Genomic DNA, 23,884 nt, shown 5'->3' with positions numbered 1-23,884 from the left:
AACGGTAAGATCCCTCCGTCACCCCAGAATGAAAGAGCTAAGAAACCATACATTACTAAGTTTCTATGTCACATTGCAAAACTACAAAATAATAAACTCACGACTACATAACCATAAATTGTTCTCTTTGATATCACGACTACATAACCATTAGGTCCACAAAATTTAGGCTTGTTTCATGAATAACTTTGTAACAAAATATTAATAAAAATTAATCTTATTATTTATTGTTTCAGTAGTCAAATATGATACAAAATATTCAAGCTATTAGTAGTTTTCTTCCTTGAAGAAGTTAGTTGAAGAATATTGAATGCCAACAAAATAACAAATTCTATGGGGGGAGCTCTAATTTGTCAAGATGATATACACTTAAAAGGGATGTAATTTATAGTTTCTTCCTCAGCTCCACATTTAAGACGTATATTTTCCCTACTAATGTGTCCGTAGAAGAGTCTTTTCATGATGCTAGACACTCTTATAAAACACTAAGTCCTTGCGACCAAATTATTGGTCACTAAGTCTTCGTGAAAACTAAAGTTACAACTATGTCATGACAAAATTAGTCTTGTACAACAAGTTGTATCATTTATTTTATAATAATACAGTTTATTAATATTGTTATTTCAGAAATTTAAGTTTGAATGGGCCTTGTATGAAATAAAAATATAAAGTAATGATAACTACATAATATATAGATTCGTGAAAATTGTGTATGTGAGAAATCTATACATACATTTTTAAGTACGACACAGATTTTAATTTTCCCATTACGGAGAGATATTCTAGTATCTTGATATTTTATTTATTATATTCAAAATTTGAAAATATTATATTTTTGAAACAGTTTTAATATTTGAATTTCTACTATCGTGTGATTAATATTTGTTTATACAGATATTTCATTTCAAGTAAGAAGGATATTTTTCTACTTTTATATATATACCATTTTAAAGTTTAATTATATATATATATATATATATCAAATAATAAAGATCTATTAGTTGAAAAAATTGAATAAAGATATATATTTCATTTCCTATGAATTGTTGAATTTTGGATTTTTTTTAATATCATATTCTTTTAATAGCCATCTTGTTTTATATTATGAACATATATTTATGTTTATTACCACATATATATATATATATATATATATATATATATATATATTACAATTATTAAGATATTAAGTAAAATTATAAAGATATATTGCTAATTATAGTGAAATATTTATGTTTTCCTAAATGCTTTAAAATCTTTGACTTCCTACAAATTAATGGTTAAACTTCTTAATGACTTATCATTTTAAATTAAAAAGATAAATGTCTAATTAATGTATATATTTCTATTTTCCTGAATTTTTCTAAATCTTTGTTTTTCCACAATCTTACAAATAGAGATGCACATACTCACACAGAAATCCAAAATATAAAACCTACCGTATATTATTTCACTTATCATCATCAACAATGGTCAAAATGTCATCCCCTTTGACAATCCTTTTCATCTTTCTATCTTTAATCATGATCAACCATCTTCATGTGGTCAGTTCTAAACAATGGTGTATAGTAACATTGACAGCAACGAATGCGCAATTAAACGAAAATATTAATTTTGGATGTAGTCACGGAGTTGATTGTAGGCCAATCTGACCTGGTGGATACTGTTTTATCCCAAATATTCTTGTAAATCAAGCATCATTTGTGATGAATGCATATTTTCAAAGCTATAGTGAGGGGATGTGAGACCCATCAAGAGAGGTGCGCCCATCAAGAGAGGTGCGCCCATCAAGAGAGGTGCGCCCATAGACTGTAAGTGAACATGGGGTTGTGAGTGAATATGAGGCCCACTGAATAGGCGACGGTCGGGGCGTTACATGATCTCAGAGTGTCAAGACAATTAAAATAAAGAAGAAAAAAACAAAAAAAAAGCATGAGAGAGAATACACACGAGGTCTCAGGTACGACCTTCTCATATCGTTTTCTAGACACTTTTATGGTTGGTGTCAAATTTTAAGTGGGTTACCTTTTTTGGTATTAAAATTTGAACTTTAATCTTAAATAGCTGATTCATAGTATAAAAGATTGTTATGTAGATTGGCTCATTGCTCATCAGTGAATGTGATAATACTAATTGGAACATATACAAATTGTGGCAAAATGGAGGAAGTCAAAAAAAGAGTCACCATGTGACATCGCTTTCAAGGTTTTGATTTTGGTCTTGTTTGTATATATTCTTTTGTAAAAATTTATAGGGTTTTTGAGGATATTGTTCTTGGTTTACGCAGTCAAATTTTAGAATTGTTGTTAGTAGGAGAGCTGATCGACATTTCGAAGAAGAAGGTCCTATACTTTGTGCTGCTCTTGATGGAATGAAGCTTCCATCTTTCCCTGAGTATGAAGTGTGAGTCAGGTTAGGTGCAAAATATGTTTTTGTGATTTCGGTTTTGGTGTTTGGGATTTTGGCTTAAGGAAGTATTTTTTATAGATTTCTATAAATATGCAACAGAACACATATGTGGAGTGGTTATAAAAGGGCCAAGACTTAGTGGGAATATATCTGAAACACAACATGTCATACAACAAATGTATAAATGTTATTTCTAAAACAAAAAAAAAAATTGTAATAATTGCTCCGATATGTGATTCGTATAACAACTTATGACGGAAAAATTAAACCTATGTTAAAACTTTTGGCAAGGTCAATAACACTTTAGGTTAAACATTCTATAAAATTAAAAGATTCAATATTTATAATTTTCAAAAAAAAATTAAATAATAATTCAAAATAATATTTAAACTTTAAATATTTGAATTTGATAATATTTCAAAAGTTTTAATTTCCTCAAATATAGAACCCGATTAAACCGAATAAAACTTTCAAATTTGGACGCCTAAGAATCAAGTTTCTTGCTTATTTATAGTTAAAAACATATTAGTTCTATTTATAAAGTTTCTGAGCCATTGTTATAAAAAAAATCATGTCTGATATGAGACGTTGTACATTTCTTTATCAATTGAGTAGTATACGTCCGATTTTGAAAATTCAATTTGCAGCATATGCGAAAAAATTGTATTTTTATTAGACATATATTTTATTCCAATAAAATAATTTTTCAAAAAAAATAAGTTTTATATAAAGATATTGAAAATTATTTGAGAAGGGAAATGAAAATTCTGAAAATTATGTTTTGTATTTATTAGAGAGAGATTTTAGAAAATTTTGTTAAATGTGATCATTATTAGTTTTCAATTTTCTAAAATTAATAATAAATACAGTGGCATCACTTGTAATTAAGTTAGAACTTTAAGATTTATTTCGTAAAGTGTCTTTAAAAATGTTAATATAGATCTTTGATTTGTTTCCTCAACTTTTTTATAGCCATATCAATTAATATTATGAAGATATATTTCTGTTTATTAAAACATTTTATTATTATAAAGATATCAATTAAAATTATGAAGATATATTCCTACTTATAATGAAATATTTTTGTTTTCCTAAATCTTTTAAGATTGTTGACTTCTTTCCAATTAATGGTTAAAGTTCTTAATGACAAATTGTAAAAATAAATTTTTAACTATTAATATCTATTTTTTATTTTCTTAAAATTTTCTAAATCTTCGCCTTTCCACAATCTTATAAATAGTGATGCACATACTCACACAGAAATCCAAAAAAATATAACCTTTCCCATATCATTATCAACAATGGTCAAAATGTCATCCCCTTTGACAATCCTCTTCATCTTTCTATCTTTGATCATGATCAACCATCTTCATGTGGTCAGTTCTAAGCAATGGTGTATAGCAACACTAACCGCGACGAATGCGCAATTACAAGACAATATTAATTTTGGATGTAGTCAAGGAGTTGATTGTACGCCAATCCGGCCTGGTGGATACTGTTTTGTTCCCAATACTCTTGTAAATCATGCATCGTTTGTAATGAACGCATATTTTCAAAGCCATGGTCGTACCAAAGAAGCTTGCAGCTTTAAGAATACTGGCACATTTGCCGGTACCGATCCTAGTTGGGGTACTTGTGTGTATGGTTCTTAGAAATATTTAAATGGTTTTAATATTGTATATCCATGTCAAATGGTTAACTAAATAAAATAATGGTTTTGAAATTTTATTTTTTGGGAATTTTATATAAAATGCCATATTCAAAACTCATTCTTTTAAAACTGACACTTTCTACTTTGTATTTTCTGAGATGCCATATTCATTTTTATATTAAAGAAAAAAGACAAAAATGCCCTCAAAGAAAGATGACAAAAAGTCTGACATGAGATGGGACATTTTTACAGCTGTCATAATAATTATGGACATTATATAATAGACAAGTTTTTTTGTATCGACATTCTTTGTTTTTCTGCACACTCGATTATAGATAAAAAAATTTGTCTATTCATCTAACATATGTATTATGGACAAGTTCGTTTATAAAAAGTTAGATTTACTTTACTATATAAGTATAATGGACAACAAAATAGGAAACAAAAACTAGACATGTTACAACTCTAGTCCATCAACACATAAATGTGTGATCCAAAGTGTATACCTAGATGAATCGTTGATGATGTCTTCTATATATGCATCATTTGTTTTATCTTCTCCTTAATTGCTTGTGGTTTCAAGAGATATGTAGGATGGACAAGTTTGGTCTACCGATTCCGGTCCACCAGATCTCGTCCATCGGAACTGGTTCGCCAGATCTGGTCCTCCGGAATTGGTCCATCGAATATGTAGCCACTGGTCTGTTGAGATTGGTTATGCTACGCCGGAACTAGTTATAGTCCATTGAAACTGGTCCGTCGGATCTGGTCTGCTGAGACTGGTTTTGGTTTGTCGAAATTAGTCCGTCAGAACTAGTCCGTTGAAACTGGTCCGCCGGAATTGGTTCACCGGAACTAGTCTGCTGGAGCTGTAGAGATATTTGTTTGTTGTTGAAGAAATAAAGAAAAGATCAAAGAAGAAGAGATAGAAAGAAAAGAAGAAAGAAGAAAAAATAGAAAGAGATGAGAAAAAATGTAAAATAAAGAGAAAGTTTGAGTGGAGAACAAAATTGTCATTTGAATGAGTAAAAAGTGGGTCATATGGCATTTTATAGAAGATTAGATTGAAAGTGGCATTTCTTAGAAGAAATGACACTGTTCATGGCATAAAGTATAATTTTCTCTTATTTTTTACCAAATATACAATCCAATGAATACGATTAATGGTTAAATCTTCCAAAAATGAAAAACCCGCAAGGGATGAATTAATTTGGACCGATAAATATGAACATGAGTTATAAGATCATATCCAAAAAACTCCAGGTTCAAAATTTTGTTACCATTATTATTCTCTTACGGGCTTAAATTTTATGGGCTTTTAAATCCTGCCAGGCCTAAAACGGGCCTCAAATAAATATATTGACCTTAGCTCAAAACCGACGTCGTTTTGCTTTTGCGAATCTTCCATCTTTCGACTTAAGCTGAACGCAACAACGAGAACAACATCGTCGTCACGACAATACTGAACTTGGTGCTGCAGACACAATTCCGGCGAGCGTTAACGATCCCGACGACGCCTGTAAGGGTCTATTCGTATTCCGATTTCGCTTATTTTTGATCCATCAGCTAAAATTTTGAACTCTGTTTTGGATCCGTTAGCTAAAAATTTGAACTTTAATCGTTAATAGCTGATTCATAGTATAAGAGATTGTTATGTAGATTGGCTCATTGATCATCAGTGAAAGTGATAATACCAATTGGAACAGATACAGATTATTGCAAAAATGGAGGAAGTTAAAAAAAGAGTCGCCTTTGTGTTGATCGATGGTTTGGGAGATGTATCAATACCAAGATTAGGGTACAAGACTCCATTACAAGCGGCAAACATACCGAACCTTGACGCGATTGCATCAGCTGGAATCAATGGACTAATGGATCCAGTTGAAGTTGGATTAGGTTGTGGTAGTGACACAGCTCACCTCTCTTTAATGGGTTATGATCCAAGAGTGTATTATCGCGGTCGTGGTGCGTTTGAGTCTATGGGTGCTGGATTAGCTATGTCACCAGGCGACATCGCTTTCAAGGTTTTGAATTTTTAATCTTTGTTTGTGTACATTCTTTTTATAGGTTTTTGATGGTATTGTTGTCGGGTTTACGCAGTCGAATTTTGCGACTTTGGATGAGGATTCTGGAATTGTTGTTAGTAGGAGAGCTGATCGACATTTCGAAGAAGAAGGTCCTATACTTTGTGCTGCTCTTGATGGAATGAAGCTTCCATCTTTCCCTGAGTATGAAGTGAGAGTTAGGTTGGTTGGTTGCAAAATTTGTTTTTGTGATTTCGATTTTTGGGTTTTGGAATTTGGCTAAAGGAACGTTTTTTTTTTGGATTTCTACAGATATGCTACAGAACACAGATGTGGAGTGGTTGTAAAAGGGCCAAGACTTAGTGGGAATATATCTGGAACAGACCCATTGAAGGATAATCGTTTGCTTCTTCAAGCTAAACCTTTGGATGAATCAGAAGAAGCTAATCACACAGCTAAAGTCGTGAACGAATTATCCAGGGAGATATCGCGCATTCTTGTTTCTCACCCGGTTAATGTAAAGAGAGCTGAACAAGGCAAGAATATTGCCAATCTTGTTCTTTTAAGAGGCTGTGGAATTCGAATTGAGGTTTGTGTTTTAGACTTTTACTGTCTCTAAGGAATCTAAAATGCTCCATGTAGTTATCTGTTACGGGTTTTTTATATAAAGGTTCCTCCTTTTCAAGAGAAGCACGGGTTGTGGCCGTGTATGGTAGCACCTACTAAAATTATAGCTGGACTTGGTATGTCCCTTGGTATTGACATTCTAGAAGCTCCGGGAGCTACTGGAGATTACCGAACGCTTCTCACATCGAAAGCAGTTGCTATAGCCAATGCGCTCTCAGCTCCTTTGAATCCATGTCCTAATGTCTTTGATCCAGCTGAGGACAGGCATAAACCGGGAAGGTCAGATGGTTACGATTTTGGATTCCTTCACATAAAGGTGAAAACATTTTTATGTCTTTTCAAACAGAACATAAACATTTCCGTTCTGATTTATAGATGGTGTTTCTTGTTTTCTTATAATTCTTGCAGGCTATAGATGATGCTGGTCATGACAAGGCTACATTGTTCAAAGTTCGAGGCTTGGAAGCTGTGGATAAGGCGATACGTCAACTCGCTAAGCTTCTATGGCAAGCTGAATCGTCTTCAAATTACCAGTATTTCTTGTGTGTGACTGGTGATCATTCTACTCCAGTTGAGTATGGAGACCACAGCTTCGAGCCTGTACCATTTACAATGTGCCGGTTAAAGGACTTTGTGAGCGCAGTTGGAGGAGAATCAGCTCTATTAGAGACGTCTTTAGACCCTTTTCCGCTTCCAAAAGTTACAGAATCTGATGAAACTTTCACTTCTAAAGAAAAAGAACAAGACGGTGGGACGAGGAGGGAAGCTCCCCCAGCGATTGGTGGAGATTCAGTCTCAGAGTTGAATGAGATTGCAGCTGCGAGAGGATGCCTTGGCCGTTTCCATGGTGGTGAAATGATGGGAATCATCACCAAGTTTCTTAAGCTAGATGTATGAATCTCTAATTGTTCTCTGGTAATTTGGAAGTGTAATAAAAATAGGGTTCAACTCTAACAATTTAGGTTCAGTAATGGATCTTGTCTTATAAAGCTGAAACTTAATCGAATCAGGTTCTTGGTATGAAAGTTCAGGTTATGTGATTTTAACTATTTCTTGAAAATCTTTGGACATGAAGTTGCAAGTTAATGTTTAGACTGTCTCTTGAAGATAAACAAACGAAGTGATATATGAAGAAGATCTTCCTCTTCGTGCTACTTGTCTTCACAGTTCTCTTAGGTTCTTGTTCAGCAAAGGTCTACACCGTTGGTGACTCCAATGGATGGATTGCCAAAGAAGACATCTACTACGAATGGGCCAAAGATAAAGAGTTCCACGTTGGTGACTCTTTGGTCTTCAAATACAATCCCTACCTCAACGACATTACTCAAGTCCCGGGAGCTTTAGAATACCAATTTTGCGATACATCTTCTCCTAAGGCCGTGTACAACACAGGACATGATACCGTAACCTTCAAGGAACCAGGATATCACTACTTCATCAGCTCAAACCAAGCTCAATGCACACTAGGACAAAGACTCGACGTTCTTGTTGTTCATGACCCGTCACGTCCCATTCCTACACCACCACCAAGCAAGATCCTTCCTTCAGGCGATATCTACAAGGTCGGTGTGGGTACCAGAACTGGCATTCTGGGCTAACGGCCTGCTTCGCTGCCGGGCTGTTAGCCGAAGCCCACTAGAGGAGCTGATCCCGGCCCGCTAGGCATGTACTGTCAAGGAATCAAGAGTTCGAAAAGAGAATCAAAACGGGCAATCAGCGGGTCAAGCGGAGTTTGACGAGGAAAGCGTGATTTACGGAGCAGAGCCCGCTGGTCATTAAGTGTATGTTAGAATAGTATAAGTAGGGGGAAAAAACTAAGTGTAAGGAGACGGATTTTTGGGACAAAAGATACTAAATAAAACTTAAAACAATTTTCTCTCATTTAGCAAGTCTCATTCGCAAGTTCGGACAGGGAATCGGGAACCCACTCAAGTTCATTCCATCTCCAGCTCGTAGATTCCAGCTCCCACAGTCGGTGACACTAAAGCATGGAACGTTCCTGAAGAGAGTGGATACTATACCAAGTGGAGTCAGGATAAGTTGTTTCATGTATGAGACAAACTACTTTTCGAATACAACAACCAAGTAAACGACGACGTTTTAGAGATTAATGGTGACCTTGAATTCATAACATGCGACCAAACTTCTCCCGTAGCTGTGCACAAGACAGGCCATGATCTAGTCACGCTCACCAAACCAGGAGTTCACTACTTCATTAGCTCAAAGACTGGTCACTGTGCCGCTGGACTTAAGCTTCGAGTCGTGGTCGGACCACTCATCAAAGCCGTGACTTCCCCTATTGTTCCCAAGAAGATGGATTTGTCAGCTATGGACCGTCTCACAAACTGGTTACGCAGTTTCACACCTCAGCCACATCACTAAGTCTTCGTTTTTATTTGCTAACTTCTTTAATATGTTTTTTGGAAATTAGTTTTTTTTTAATATTTGCATCGTTGTAGAGTTGGTTTGATCCAAACAGTATTAAATAAAATTTCAGATTCTTTATAATCATAGTTGAAGCATAAATTAACATGTATAAGCATTAATAGTATCCACAACGACTACACTGCATGGAACCAAAATATAGAGTTTACGTGACGACAAACTATCGTTTTCGTTAAAAATAGTTCATTATTGCTAATTAAGTTGTTTTGAGCTAGCTTAATTTTGTTTCTTTTTTCTTTTTTGTAAAAGGCCTTGCAAATTTTATAAACTAGATTCGGACCCGCGCTACAGCGCGGGGGAAATAGTTACATATATATAACTTTTAACGGATTAAAATATGTTACATTTTAATTTTGTTAGAGTGCAGTCGATTACGGTAAATCATATATTTGTATAATAAGTTTAAATAAAATAATAAAGGAAAAACCGAGTAAATAATCATGTACTGAGTTTTGATACAACTAAAAACACGGTGAAAGTTTAACAACACGAAATAATATTTGTCGATAAATTATTCATTTTTACCATTTTTGTAGTAAAAGTACGAATATACGTAAAAATTACATATTTACAATATATTTTTTGAAAGTCCAACCCGTAACAGAATTTATTTCGTAAAAAACATTATTTGTAACTCACTTTATCATTATAATTGTGATTTTAACAAACTACCCGTGAATTATCTAAAATTTACATAGTTTGATATATAATATATTTTATCAATAAAAAGTATGTCTCCAAATTACATTTATGTCTTCAAAAAATATTTCAATACTTTAAATTCTAAAAGTTTTATATATTTGAACCTTTTATTTATAATATTTTGAAACTATTTGAAATTTTAAATATGCTTATGTAACAATGGTTTTAATATTGGTCATACTTATAATGATTTTAAACCATTGTCCAAAAAATTTTATCGAGTGTAGTTGAGTATTATATGTCCCTTTTGAAAAATTCAAATTGCACATATGCAAAAAAAATTTAAATTTTTATTAAATATTTATATCATATAGTATAATATTATAAATTAAAAATAATATCGAATAAAAGTAAAAGAAAAATAACATTTTTTAAATAGATTGTATTAAATTAGTTAGAGAAATATTAGTAAATCCTATAATTAATTATGGAAATAATACAATCCTAAAATTAGATTTGGAAAGTATCCGGTGTATGTATCCAAACCCATTAATCTATCCAACTTTAAAAGATCCAATTACAAATTTTGGGTAATTTTTTGAAATTGACCTGACCCGAAAGCACTTTTTGTACTTCTCTTTTACTAATATAGGGATAAAGCTCAATGGCTATTTCCGGATTTAGGCCCATACAATACCACTAAGGGTCCAATCCACAAACACCAAACCAAACGAAATTATCAAAACAAAACCGACCCAAAATTTTAAAACCGAACTTAAACGGTTACAAAGAAAACCCTAATCTTCAATCGTAAAACACGATTGAAGCCGCCGTCCAAGATCTGCAGATACTCGCCGGAACAGGACCACCTGTAAGCCTGGACGATGTGAACCGAACGGATAGGTGACACATGATCCATCACCTTTCCGCCACCGTAAAGCCGTGAAGAGGAGGAAGAAGAAAACCCAGCTTACCTTTGTGGAGGAGACTCCATGCTTAGACATGAGGGTGAAAAACAGTAGGGAGTAGATAAAGAAATCGTTGACGTTGGCTTAGCTTAATTCTGTTCTCCATCAATTTAGTTGAAAACTTTTAATAAAACAAAAAAAAAAAGGTATTTACAGTAAAACCTCTATAAATTAATACTCGATAAATTAATAATCTCTATAAATTAATAAATTTCTCCGGTCCCAAGTTGGGACCACTGTAATTTTAGACAAATTTCGATAAAATAATAAGATAATAATTTTTTTGAAAATCTTTTGTAAATATATGGTCCCAATAATATTATAAATTAATAATTAGGTAAAATTTTCAAAATATATGTATATATAGACACATTAGTTTTTGTTAGAGTTTATTTCTAATATTTTACTATATCAAAAATTGTAAGCATTTTCTTTCAAGACATAATAATTATTATTTTCTTTGTAATTGATTATATAAAATACTAATTATCATGATTAAATCTCATTTTTAAATATTTTTCTGAAAAAACTTTCAAATAAGGAAAATCTCTCTATAAATTAATAATTATTAATTTATCGATAAATTAATAGCTATATAAATTAATAGATTTTCATGATCACAACATTATTAATTTATAGAGGTTTTACTGTATTTGGGTATGTTGTTTCTAGAAGCTAATTAAATTATGGTTAAAATTTCAAAAAACTGTTAGTATGTAATTCGTAACTTTGTAAAGAAACATGCATCGAAAATAATAGAAAACGTTACCGTGAAGCCAGTGGCGGAGGTAGAGTAATATTAGGGGTGTCATATGACACCCATGAAACAAAAAAATTCAGGTTAACTTTTACTATAATAATTAAGTTATATATGATTATTGTGCCTTTTTGACAAATTGTTGGGTTTTAACTTTAAGCTTTTAATAAAATTTTAATCGATTAGATGATTAAACATAATTATAAGTTTATTAAGAAAACACAATCCTAAAGCACTAAACACAAAAACATAATTAATCAAAAACTTGGACTCTTCATCTTCTTTCGTCATTTTTGCGTAACCGTAAGCCAAATCTTTTGTAATTTATGAAACTTTTGTTTGATAGTTCAGTTAATTAAAATTCGAAATAAATTTTTGGATTTGTCTTTTGGTTTATATATTTTGTATTATTTGGTTTATCGACTTTTGAAACTAGCCTTAATTCTACCAGTTACTACTTTGAAAAATGTATTTTTACGATGAATATTGTAAAAATAGAATCATGTAATCGTATTTGTGATACATTATTAAGTGATTGTTTAGTTTTGATTTATTGAAAAACAGTTACTTGACTTTGTGACAAACAAAACATCGATAAAATATTTTCAAATTATATGAGTAAGTGTAGAATTCATTTTCAAAATAACTTTTTGTAATAACATTTTTATTTTAATATAAATTATTTTCGAGAAAAAAATTATGACCCCCATGATTAGTTTTTCTGGCTCCGCCACTGCGTGAAGCTAGGTTAAAAGTCTAAATCGTGGTCGGACCAATACCTATGTTCCAAAGTTGTCATATCCTACATAGACGTCTTACAAGGTATGCTAGTTTTGTCATCCTACTAAACATTCAGATCAAACTTCTCAATCATATGCTACTTTTGTTTTCGATTAGGTTTGACAATTTTTTTTCTTTTTGGTAAGATAGGTTTGACAATATTAGCTATATAATTATGATTCCTTAATTACGGTCTAGTTAAATTTCTCTCTTCTTCCTTTTTTCGCTTCTCTTTGTTACGCCTATACGTTCTACTTTTTTTTTTTTTTTCAATGATGAGTATAAAACATTCATGAAAGTTCATGTTGATTTGGATTGAAGTTCCCAAAATATTACAATATGAGTGGTGATTAATTATTTGTAATTAACAATATTAAAACATAGCTAACTGAAAACGAATGTGTTCTTCTTATTTCTCATATACATCATCTGTTTCTTATGTTCTGTTTTGAGTCTTTTACACTTACTTGCATAGGAATTTTATTATCTAGAAGCAAACATAAAGAACTCGAGACCTTGAAACGTCAAAACTAAAGATGGCATTTAACATGACTACCTAATAAAATTCAAACATTAAAATAAAATAAAAAAGTAAAAATAACCTATGGTCTTTTGTGATTCACATAATAATCTTTGATTTATGTGGTCTAGATCCAACTAAAGCCTACTGATTTTTTAAAATATAAATTAATATCAAAACCCTCATCATACCTTTTTTTATATATAACATATTCTACTTTTAAAATAAAAACCTTACATAAATGTGTATATATAATAAATTATTCTTGAGGCAAACGAAAGATGTTTAAAGAACTGAAGTCATCATAAAAAATACATGTATATTTCCAGCATAATAAATTGTTTTCTTAAGATATATTTACTGAAACATTAAGGTGGAATTTCAAAAAAAAAATCTCTTTTCCTATACCTTTAATTTTTCCTCACTAAAACTTTTTAAGAAGCCAATGAAATTTGTGAGTAAACTTATAAAAATATGCACAAATTACATTTCTATGTGCGTAAAATTATATATATATATATATATTTTGTAGTTATATTTTAAAAAGCTTATAAAACTTTGTACATATATGAATCAAGTCTCCGAATAGTAGATACTATACAGAAGTTTAAAAACCTTATAAAAACTTAAGAAATTTTCAAATTTAATAAAAGTATTTTTGAAACTGGATATTTAAAAAAATGGACACCAGGAAAAAGGATAATTCTCAAAAGAATTGAAAATATTATTTTATTTAAAATACAAAAAGTAAAAAATAAACTATGAACTGTTTACAGTATAATCTTTGATTTGTGTGGTCTAGATCCAATCCGACCATTCGACTAACGCCTAGTGAGTTTTTTGAATATAAATTAATATCAAAACCCTCATCATTTTTATTTGTTTGAGAGAATATTCTACTTTAAAAATAAAAACATTACATAAATGTGTATATATAATTATTAATAACTAATAATTATATTGTCTACCTAACACACTAGCAAAGCTACCAGTCCACCACTGTGTTTGGTTTATATGTCAAAAAAAAACAAAAACCAATAATAATAAAAGATAAAAATGACTGGAAACCGATAAAACAAGTAACCCCAAGCGAAAACTCCAAAAACCACAAATCAGACATTACCATTCACTCACATCACCGGTTACTCCACGTAGACCAGTAACACAACTTGACCGTTTCTTAACCGGTAATTACCGGTAAAACTCTTGTCTCTTTCGTCGACATTGTTTCCCTTACCAGACCCCGTTTTGTTTTGTTTCGGTCTCTTTAACAAGTCATGTTTTGTCTTCTTCTTCTATCTAATCTAATCTAATCTATATAGCAAACAGCTTCACTCTTCATGACTCTTTTTCCCACTTTTATTACTCTCTTGCCCTTTCTTCTCTCACTCTCCGGCCATATCGCCGGCGTTTGGTACGAGTTCTTGAAGTTTCCGTCGTCTTCTCAGGTTTGGTTCTTGTTTTATCTCACTTATGTTAAACCATTATGTATGTTATATATATATAGATGTAGTAGATCTGGTTCACTCTCATGGATCTTGATTAATCTTTTTATTTAATCCATATAGATTAACAATGTTTTGTATTATTAGTATTTTGTTATGGTTAATCTCGCGTGACTCAACGACCTTTGTTAAGTATTTGAATAAAGTAGTTATAATAACATAATTTATTTGGATAAGTAATAACTATAATAAACAAGAAAAAGAATCTGTAAAATGTTTTAATATCTTAAAATAAACTATAATTTATTTCCTAAAAATTAGTTGTTGTTATAAGAAGAAATCACTTTAATGTTTTTATCATATTAACTGATTTTGTGTCTGTTTTTTTTTGGTTTATAGATCTTGTCCTATCAATTAAAACCAAAGAAATGGAAGGTTATAAAGAACCATTGGTGGTAAGAGTTGAAGTAGCATCACATTGTTCATTATCAGAGATGGATGATTTCCATTTAACCCGGGCTTTGGAGAAGCCGAGGCAGCTAAAGATCGAAAGGAAGAGATCATTCGACGAGAGGTCGATGAGCGAGTTATCGAATGGCTATGTGAGACAGGACAGCTTTTTAGAAATGGCTCATTCTCCTGGAAGTAGGTCAATGTTGGACACTCCTCTCTCTGTTAGGAACTCGTTTGAGCCTCATCCCATAATTGCTGAGGCTTGGGAAGCTTTGAGAAGGTCAATGGTGTTCTTTCGTGGTCAACCTGTTGGTACCATTGCAGCTTATGACCATGCCTCCGAGGAGGTCTTGAACTATGATCAGGTAACTGAAAAGTCTGTTGCCTGAACATAATTAATAGACACGATTAGCCAAAAACAGAGACATAATCGCGAAATAATTCTATAAAATGAGCAAATTTCTCTAAGTTAGAAGCTTATTTAACGTTTTTATTCTCTATTCTTATGTTTTAGTGTTACATAGATGCGTTGTTAAAGATTTAGCTAACATTCGTAAACTATGCAATTTTTTCTTGATTAGTAATCAAACTTACAAGACACATTTTAGTAACCTAGCTAGACTAATTAGTAATGTTAGTGGTATGTTATACAATAAAGGACATATTAGTTTTATTTTGGTTAGAGCAGAGATTAAGATCTCAAAATTGTATTTTTGTGTAGGTGTTTGTACGAGACTTTGTACCGAGTGCATTAGCGTTTCTGATGAATGGAGAGCCAGATATAGTGAAAAACTTCTTGCTCAAGACACTTCAGCTTCAAGGTTGGGAGAAAAGGGTTGACCGGTTCAAGCTCGGGGAAGGCGTTATGCCAGCGAGCTTTAAGGTGCTTCATGATCCTGTCCGTAAAACCGACACAATCGTCGCGGATTTTGGGGAAAGCGCGATAGGAAGAGTAGCACCAGTGGATTCAGGGTTCTGGTGGATCATACTTCTCCGTGCTTACACAAAATCAACAGGAGATTTGACTTTGTCTGAGTCACCAGAGTGTCAGAAGGGAATGAGACTTATACTCTCACTTTGCTTGTCCGAAGGGTTTGACACTTTCCCTACGCTGCTTTGTGCTGATGGTTGTTCTATGGTTGATAGGAGAATGGTAAGAAATACCTTATAGTGAACGAGCTAACAACTTTTTAGATTTTTGACACTAAAACCAAATCTTGATTTTGTACTTTGTAGGGTGTTTATGGTTATCCTATAGAGATTCAAGCTCTGTTTTTCATGTCCTTGAGATGCGCCTTATCGATGCTTAAACCTGATGAGGAAGGTAGAGAGTTCATAGAAAGGATTGTGAAGCGACTTCACGCGTTGAGTTTCCATATGCGCAATTACTTTTGGCTTGACTTCCAACAACTCAACGATATCTACAGGTAGTAAGAAACCTCAAGAAGATCTTAATATATGATTCAACTCTAACCAAAATATAATTTTTTGGTTAAGGTTCAAGACAGAGGAGTATTCACACACGGCAGTGAACAAGTTCAATGTAATGCCTGACTCAATACCAGAGTGGGTTTTCGACTTCATGCCTCTCCGGGGAGGGTACTTTGTCGGCAATGTAAGCCCGGCACGTATGGACTTTAGGTGGTTTTCTTTAGGAAATTGTGTTTCCATCCTCTCTTCCTTGGCAACTCCAGATCAGTCAATGGCTATTATGGATCTTCTCGAGCACCGTTGGGATGAGCTAGTAGGCGAGATGCCACTCAAGATATGTTATCCTTGCATTGAAGGCCATGAGTGGCGTATAGTCACTGGTTGTGATCCTAAGAACACTAGGTGGAGCTACCACAACGGTGGATCTTGGCCAGGTTAGTAGCATTTTTTTGGTTCTAAACTAAAAGACAACATGTGGAAAACTTGGTCCTAAGTGCTATATTTTTATGTGCAGTATTGTTGTGGACGTTGACGGCTGCATGCATCAAGACAGGCCGGCCTCAAATCGCGAGACGTGCGATTGATCTAATTGAGTCACGGCTACACCGAGACTGCTGGCCGGAATATTACGATGGTAAGAAAGGAAGTTATGTTGGAAAACAGGCAAGGAAGTACCAAACTTGGTCGATCGCGGGGTACTTAGTTGCGAAGATGATGCTTGAAGATCCTTCACATATAGGAATGATCTCTCTTGAAGAAGACAAACAGATGCAACCTGTTATCAAGAGATCTGCGTCATGGACTTGTTGATTTTTGCTTTTCTTGCTTTTGATTTGTATTATAATGTCACCATTTTGAGACATTGCCGTTAAAATGCAAAAGACCTTTGATCAACGGCCAGAGAATAGTTCTTTATGCAAAAGACCTATGAGATTCAGAAATGATTTATTTTCATTGATCACATAATAATATAATATCTTTCTAGATCAAATTAGTAAGAATTCTTGAAAAAGATAATCAAGCTGTACCTATCGTTTTGTGATACTTAGATTAGTTTAATGAAGTTTTAGATATGAGTTTAGTAAAGACACTAACATTGATGAATTGATAGAAAGGCATGAAGATATAAACTATATACATTTCATAAGTATTGTTTGTGACCTTTTCACTCAAATGTAAATTGTTGCCTTTTAGGCTTTTAGACTTGTAGAACTTCAAAATATGTAATAATATAATGAAATATTAAAACGGTTAATTAATTCACATACAAGTCAAAATGTAGTTTTTTCTGCAACATAATTCTTAAGCATCTAAATATTGTTCAGACTAACTCACTATAAAAAAAATTATATGGCTCTAACACTTAAAGTCACAAATACATTGCTAATTTGGACTACTTTAAGAGTAAATATTCCAGCTACAAAGATGTGTCTAATTTGTCTCACTTTACAAACAAATTTAGTAATTACCTCTTTATCATGTTATAACATGAAGATCATCACATAACCTGTCTTATTTGTTTTTAGAATTAATCATTTTGTTTTAGTGGATGTAGTAGTTTTTTCACATATAATTTGTGTGACTATGTCTAATTTTAAGTTGTACATAGCATGTGCTAAATATTTAATTTAACTTAGTTGGTTGTAAATTTTGGTATGTGTTATATTATGTAAGTCAGCCAATAATTTAACTAAACTTCAACATGAGCAAGATTATAATGTGCAACCGAACAAAGAAAATGATGGAGACAACATAAATATTGGTGAACTTTTCAACAAAGAGCAGGAGCTTGAGACGAACATAGAGAAGTAGCTGGAGCAGAACACAGAGCATGAGTTTGAGCATAATAGATATTTGTGTGTTACAGTTTATTTATTTGAAATAAAACATTTGAAAGTACCGAATAAATGCAGTTTTGTATATTAAAATTATCAAAGACGATAAGTGATATTTGATAAGGAGATAGATGTCAGTAATCCACGGTTAAATGTTTAATAACCAATCATATGGGAGATAAGTAGCTTTTAGAAGAAACTATTTTTTTGTTTATAATCTATACAAATAATTATATCTTGTATTTTAGTTAGGTTTAGTCTTCGTTTATAAAATAAGAGAGATGATCTTTCGTGGTTGAGGCGATAATGTTTTGCTTAATTTTCATAGAATGTAGTGAAAAAAACTTAACAATAAGTTTTCTATCATTCTTAAAACACAAGTAAATCTACGAAAAATGTATTCTAAATTTTATAGAAACTGGAATTTTAAATCCTATAGAAAAAAATGACTTTTAAATTTTGCTGAATGTGAAGAATGTGTAGAACTAATCATTTTGTAGAACATTTAGGTCGTATAGATATACATCCTAAATTTCAGAAAGTCTGTTCTAAACTTCATAGATCAAATTTTATCTATCCAAAAATTTAACAAAAGGACAAAGTTTTTGACATTAAAGGTATCCTCATGTATTTTTCATCGTTTCGATTTGTTTGTTAATTTTTTTTTTGAAATGTAATGCAAGGGGTAGTTAAGGAGTAGTTGACATATGTTCATAGAAAGCATGGATGGCTAAGTATGTAAATAGTTATCCTTTCTTTTCAATTTTCCCTTATTTAATGTAGCAATCAGACTGAAAAGTGAACAGTGAATAATATTTAGCAATATATACTTCATTGAAAATAAAGTTAAAGATAGGATTTGAGGTAGTTTTGTTGTCACTATTGAAGTAAACAAAAGAAAAAAAAGAAAATTACATTAGAAGTTTTTCAGCATTCATAGTAACAACGTTTTGATTCGGTTAATTTACTAGGCGATTTTGATCCCTCTCTCACCTTGCCCTCTTTCAAATATAAGTTGATCCGACAAGGCCCATGCATCTTTACGGAGTTGATACACTGTTGGTCCAAGATCCCCTGCTAGATCAACCCCTAATGTAACTTCTTCGACCTGTTACCATCAAACAAGCCTGTTTATCAGTACAACTTAAAGCTCAACAAACCAGGAGAGATTCGAGTGTGTGAACTTACTTGATTACACACTTCGTCGACCCATTTCATACGGGTGTCCCAAGGGATGGTATGAGCATCTTTGATCATGATGGCAAATCAACTTACAGAGAATTTTCTCAAGTGAAACTTTTGATTCTTGCTCATAAGATTTTTTTCTGATCCCCGAAAAACTGAGCAGAGGATATGGACTTAGCGTTTGAAAACTTCTTTCTTGCTTCATATGATTCTTCAAACTATAGTTAATCAGGTTAGTTAGAGAAACATGACTGTAACTGGATGCTATGTCAGTTTCACTATAAAAAAAATGGCTTACTAGAACTTTCGACGTGCTGGGGCTTGATTTCTTTGGGAAGCTAAATGACTTTGGTGGAGCAACATGGCTAAGCACTTGCCTACAACCACTACCTTGTATTCCAGATTGCAAGTATTCATTGTACTCAAACTGAGAGGCAAAGGTCGGACCAGTAGTAGATTCAACAGCCAAAATTTTATAGCGCCTCCTTCTTGTTCAATCCCGTAAACAGATCATTAACCCGTCTTATGTAAGGATCCAATTTCTTTCAAAAGGGATAGATGACTTATGAAATTTTATCTTTTGGCCTAAATTTAGACGACTTCGTTCGTGGAATACTATAAACCGAAAATATATATTGCGGATTTAGTTTTATATGTCTTTATTGTCTCTTGCCTCTTGATTCAGTTTGAAGCAGTTAACAAAGTTGAGATCAATAAACTTTGTATTGGGAAAAAAGTTTACAAATGTATTTTGACAGTCGTTAGACTTAACTTCGTAATAGCATGTTGGAATCTCACTAGAAGGTGTAATTATGTCATAGAAATAGCAGAAAAGCTTGATATAAGGAAAGGAATGACTTGTATTTGTGCATGAAAATGAAGAAGAAAATAATCGACGACGACAATATGTAACTTGCCTTTTGAAGAAAAAAATCTCATCTTGCCTTTAGGAGAATATGAGATTTTTGTGTATAATCAGTTATACTTGCCCTTTGGTAATAAATATGTACGCTAATGGGAGCAAACTCATCTCGACCAATTCAAAATTTCTTGCTTCTGAATTTATTTTCTTGATAATTCCGAAAGAACAAGAGCTTTGCTTTGATTCAAACACATCCGCCATGGAAACATCAAGTAACCTTATATGTCATGGTCATCCTTTGACACCTTCACCCGGGTTTGCTTTGAGGTGTTATTGGTGCAAAGCTGGTGGTTACATCAGTAACGGATACCGTTGCACCGAATGTGATCGTTGGTTCCACAAAGATTGTGTTAATTCTAAATTTCCAAAGATATTTTATCACACTTCTCATCCTCAACATCTTCTCATGCATACCGACATAGTTAAATACTCTACGGTTTCTTGTCACGTGTGTCGACTACCCATCTACGATGATTGGACTTATCATTGTTTCATGTGTAAAACATTCAGCTCACACTTGCCTTGTGCGATAGAGGCACCAAGACTTACTATTGAACATCCTCAACGCCATAAACATCCACTTGTGTTCTTCCCAATATCAGGAAACCCGACAAATCTTTGTGAAGTATGTAAAGAAAACATTGTTGTCGAATCAGCTTATCGATGTTTTAAGTGCAAAGTCGTCCTCCATGTAGAATGTGAGAATTTACCAGAGGTAAACCATCCCTGTCACCCTAAACACTCTCTCAAGATTTATATCTCTGGAACACTTGATTACATTGATAATTCATGTCTTCTATGTGGTTTCAAATTTGAAAGTGTGCTTTATCATTGTTCCATATGTAACTTCAGTGTGTGCTTGGGTTGTACAAGCATCCCACCTCCTGTCAATGTTGAACGTATAAAAACTCATGAGCATAAACTCACACTTATGGCGAGACAAATCTCATTTACTTGCAATGCTTGTGGGATGCAAGGTGACCGTAGCCCATATTTTTGTTTCCATTGCGGTTTTATGGTCCACCGAAGTTGCATTGGCTTACCCCGTGTTATAAGTATTAATCGTCATGATCATCGCATCTATCATACTGAAAATCAAAAATTTAGTTTTGAAGATTCGGTATGCAAGGTTTGTCTCCAAAGTATTAACCGGTTCTACGGGGCATATTCTTGCTTAGTGTGCATTAACTATGTTGTTCATTCAAAATGTGCAACAAGAAACGATATATGGGATGGGATAGAACTTGAAGGGGTTCCAGAAGAAACCGAAGATATAATGTCGTTCAAGGAGGTGGGTGATAACATGATAAATCATTTTAGTCATCGACGACATAATTTAAAATTAAGTAAAGATCTTACTACTCTTGGCGGAATTGTGAGCATACGTTGTGAAGCATGTATGCGCAAAACTTCCTCGGAAAAACATCATATGTCTCACGACAAGCCATTTACCTTACATGTTCGAGACGTGGACTTACACAAGATTAAGATTTGCAATGTTTGTGGAGAAATGTTCAATGGTTTCAGGTACGAATCTGATAATGTAGTTGTAGACGTAAGATGCATTTTGACTTCTGAGTTATCCTCTCTTGAACATCATGAACACCCTTTGCATTACAAAAAAACGAATACTGGCACGTGCAATGCCTGCCGCGAATCAGTATCAACATCACCAATATTGTCTTGTGGGTCATGTGACTATAAAATGGATTTTCGTTGTGCAACTTTACCTAAAACAGTAAAGCACATGTGTGATCAACATCTCCTCTCCTTATCTTGCAATGAAAATAATGTAAATGGGACATATTGGTGTGATATATGTGAAGAGAAGTTGGATCCAAATAAATGGTTCTATAAATGCAATGAATGTGAGGTTGGAGTGCATGCTAAGTGCGTCATTGGAGAATTCTCTCGTCTCATGCCAGGACGAGTATTTGTATTCCGAGGCATGAAGCTTATCGTACTTCCAAACAATCATTGTTCTCGACCGATTTGTAAACTATGTACACTCCGATGCAAAGGCCCTTTCATTCTTAAGGTTCTTAGTCTGGATTTCTTCTTTTGTTCAGGATCATGTTTGCATTGCTATACATTAATCTTTTTAATATTAAAAGAGAAGCACAAAATTGAAAATTAAAATTTTTGGCCTAAAATTCCAGAAATTATCCTTCAATTTCACTTTTTTTTTTTTTTTTTTTTTTTGAACACCATCCTTCAATTTCACATTAAGGAGAGTTTTTCTTAAAATCAATAAGGATATAATTGTCAAAAAGAAAAAAAATGAATCTAATAAATATTGAGGGTCTGCGCGTTCGTCTAGACCGGGTCGAAGACTTGGAACAAGAAACGTTTGATACATTATTTGGATTGTTTATTTAGGCTAATATGTATAGTAAAAGCCCACTAATCACATTTTCTATCTAATCCCTCACTAACATCGATGTCAGAAATGTTGAGTTCGTTACCGACTGTTCAGATTTGGTGAAGATGGTGTCTTCTCCTACCGATTGGCCGGCTTTCTCTGTCTACCTCGATGATATCACTACTGATAGGGAAGAATTTTCGTCATTCTCTTTATCGCTAGTACCTCGAAATTTGAATGTAAAAGCGGATTATTTGGCTCGACAAGCTCGATCCACTCCGCAATTAGTCAAGTATGTAAACAATTGTCCGTCACATTGGCTCGTTTGAGCTGATCGTTTGATTCATTTGATGACAAAAAAAAAAAAAATATCTAATCCCTCACTAACTGCTTTTTGGCCCACGTAAATGCTATATTTTAATTCCTTATATGATTCAAATGAGCCTAAATATGTTTATTTTGGCACATGATGTATACATGATTTGGATTGTTTATTTAGGCTAATATGTATATTAGCTTTTAAAGTAAAATGATAAGTATTATGATACATTAACTAAATATGCTACTCCAATATAATATTTCTATTGTTAAATAATAAGTACTAGGGATGGACCCGCACGTACGTGCGGGGTTGATTTCAAAAGTTTATATTATATACGTGCGTGCGAGGTTGATTTCAATATATTACATACATGGAAGGTTAAGTTTGTAAACATATTTTTAAATAATAGTATTTAATTCATAATTGGAAGAATTTGTACCAGTTTCATGTTGTTTTTAATTCGATTTAGATAAAGAAATTATCAGATTTGTTTTTGTTAAGTTAAGAACATTACATAAAAGAGAAATAGTAAAAAAGCCAAAAATGTGACTATTTGATAACCGTAGAGTCCCATCCATATATATCATCCTTTTTCATCTTACAATAGTGGTTTGAATACTCATTAGAAATTATATATTTTAGTCTAACATATAAAAACAATAGGTAAGAGATTCAGAGCCACACATACGTTTGCTTTGCTTTCTTCAAATTTTTGAATGTTTGAAATAATAATCGCTTTAAATCGACATGATAGCGGACACGGATCAAGTGTAAACCTGATTAGTGATATTCTAGATTTCTATATAAATCGTAAACTATCAAAGCAGGTAAAAACAGCAAAAACACTAAATTTTTTTGAAACAAATGACCTAAATATAGTTGTCAAGCGAGTTAAACTCGTCCGCTATGTCTGGCCTGCAACGAACTAAAATATTTTAAACCGCAAAAAACCCGTTATCAAAATTCACATGAGTAAATAGTATCTATGTATCTCCCTTAGTTGAATTTGCGTTATCCAAATTTTTTGCCTCATATTTTACCAGCATTATTTAGATACTATTTTTTATTATTTTTTGAATTACCCGCTCTCTCTCCATGTACCCATT

At 32.9% G+C, this 23,884-nt stretch overlaps 4 protein-coding genes and 1 pseudogene across 5 annotated transcripts; all 5 read left to right on the top strand.

Moving 5' to 3' along the window:
- Positions 1–3,683: 3,683 nt before the first annotated feature.
- LOC17881683 (major pollen allergen Ole e 10) lies at positions 3,684–4,134 on the top strand. The gene has a single exon (XM_006289568.2). It carries the CDS (start codon positions 3,711–3,713, stop codon positions 4,059–4,061), a length of 351 nt encoding a protein of 116 aa, XP_006289630.1. The 5' UTR covers positions 3,684–3,710; the 3' UTR covers positions 4,062–4,134.
- Positions 4,135–5,486: 1,352 nt separating this feature from the next.
- Positions 5,487–7,760, top strand: LOC17882521 (probable 2,3-bisphosphoglycerate-independent phosphoglycerate mutase). 2 transcript variants are annotated; one of them, XM_006287415.2, is made up of 6 exons: positions 5,487–5,579; positions 5,767–6,084; positions 6,161–6,306; positions 6,397–6,673; positions 6,755–7,027; positions 7,120–7,760. In XM_006287415.2, exons 2-6 carry the CDS (start codon positions 5,785–5,787, stop codon positions 7,606–7,608), a joined length of 1,485 nt encoding a protein of 494 aa, XP_006287477.2. In that variant the 5' UTR covers positions 5,487–5,579; positions 5,767–5,784; the 3' UTR covers positions 7,609–7,760. The 2 variants fall into 2 exon arrangements, with proteins under 2 accessions (XP_006287477.2, XP_023636257.1); XM_023780489.1 differs by having other exon boundaries at positions 5,513–5,579; positions 5,773–6,084.
- A 78-nt stretch (positions 7,761–7,838) lies between these two features.
- LOC17884122 lies at positions 7,839–9,093 on the top strand (annotated as a pseudogene).
- A 5,059-nt stretch (positions 9,094–14,152) lies between these two features.
- LOC17882101 (alkaline/neutral invertase CINV2) lies at positions 14,153–17,126 on the top strand. Its single transcript, XM_006287238.2, has 6 exons — positions 14,153–14,271; positions 14,668–15,086; positions 15,443–15,874; positions 15,958–16,148; positions 16,219–16,586; positions 16,667–17,126. Exons 2-6 carry the CDS (start codon positions 14,697–14,699, stop codon positions 16,960–16,962), a joined length of 1,677 nt encoding a protein of 558 aa, XP_006287300.2. The 5' UTR covers positions 14,153–14,271; positions 14,668–14,696; the 3' UTR covers positions 16,963–17,126.
- Positions 17,127–20,293: 3,167 nt separating this feature from the next.
- LOC17883248 lies at positions 20,294–22,785 on the top strand. Its single transcript, XM_006286574.2, has 2 exons — positions 20,294–21,621; positions 22,542–22,785. Exons 1-2 carry the CDS (start codon positions 20,294–20,296, stop codon positions 22,783–22,785), a joined length of 1,572 nt encoding a protein of 523 aa, XP_006286636.2.
- The last annotated feature ends 1,099 nt before the right edge of the window (positions 22,786–23,884 follow it).

This window comes from Capsella rubella, unplaced genomic scaffold (assembly GCF_000375325.1).
Source record: "Capsella rubella cultivar Monte Gargano unplaced genomic scaffold, Caprub1_0 scaffold_6, whole genome shotgun sequence".
Taxonomy (NCBI): domain Eukaryota; kingdom Viridiplantae; phylum Streptophyta; class Magnoliopsida; order Brassicales; family Brassicaceae; genus Capsella; species Capsella rubella.
This window is presented reverse-complemented; position numbering and strand designations above follow the sequence as displayed.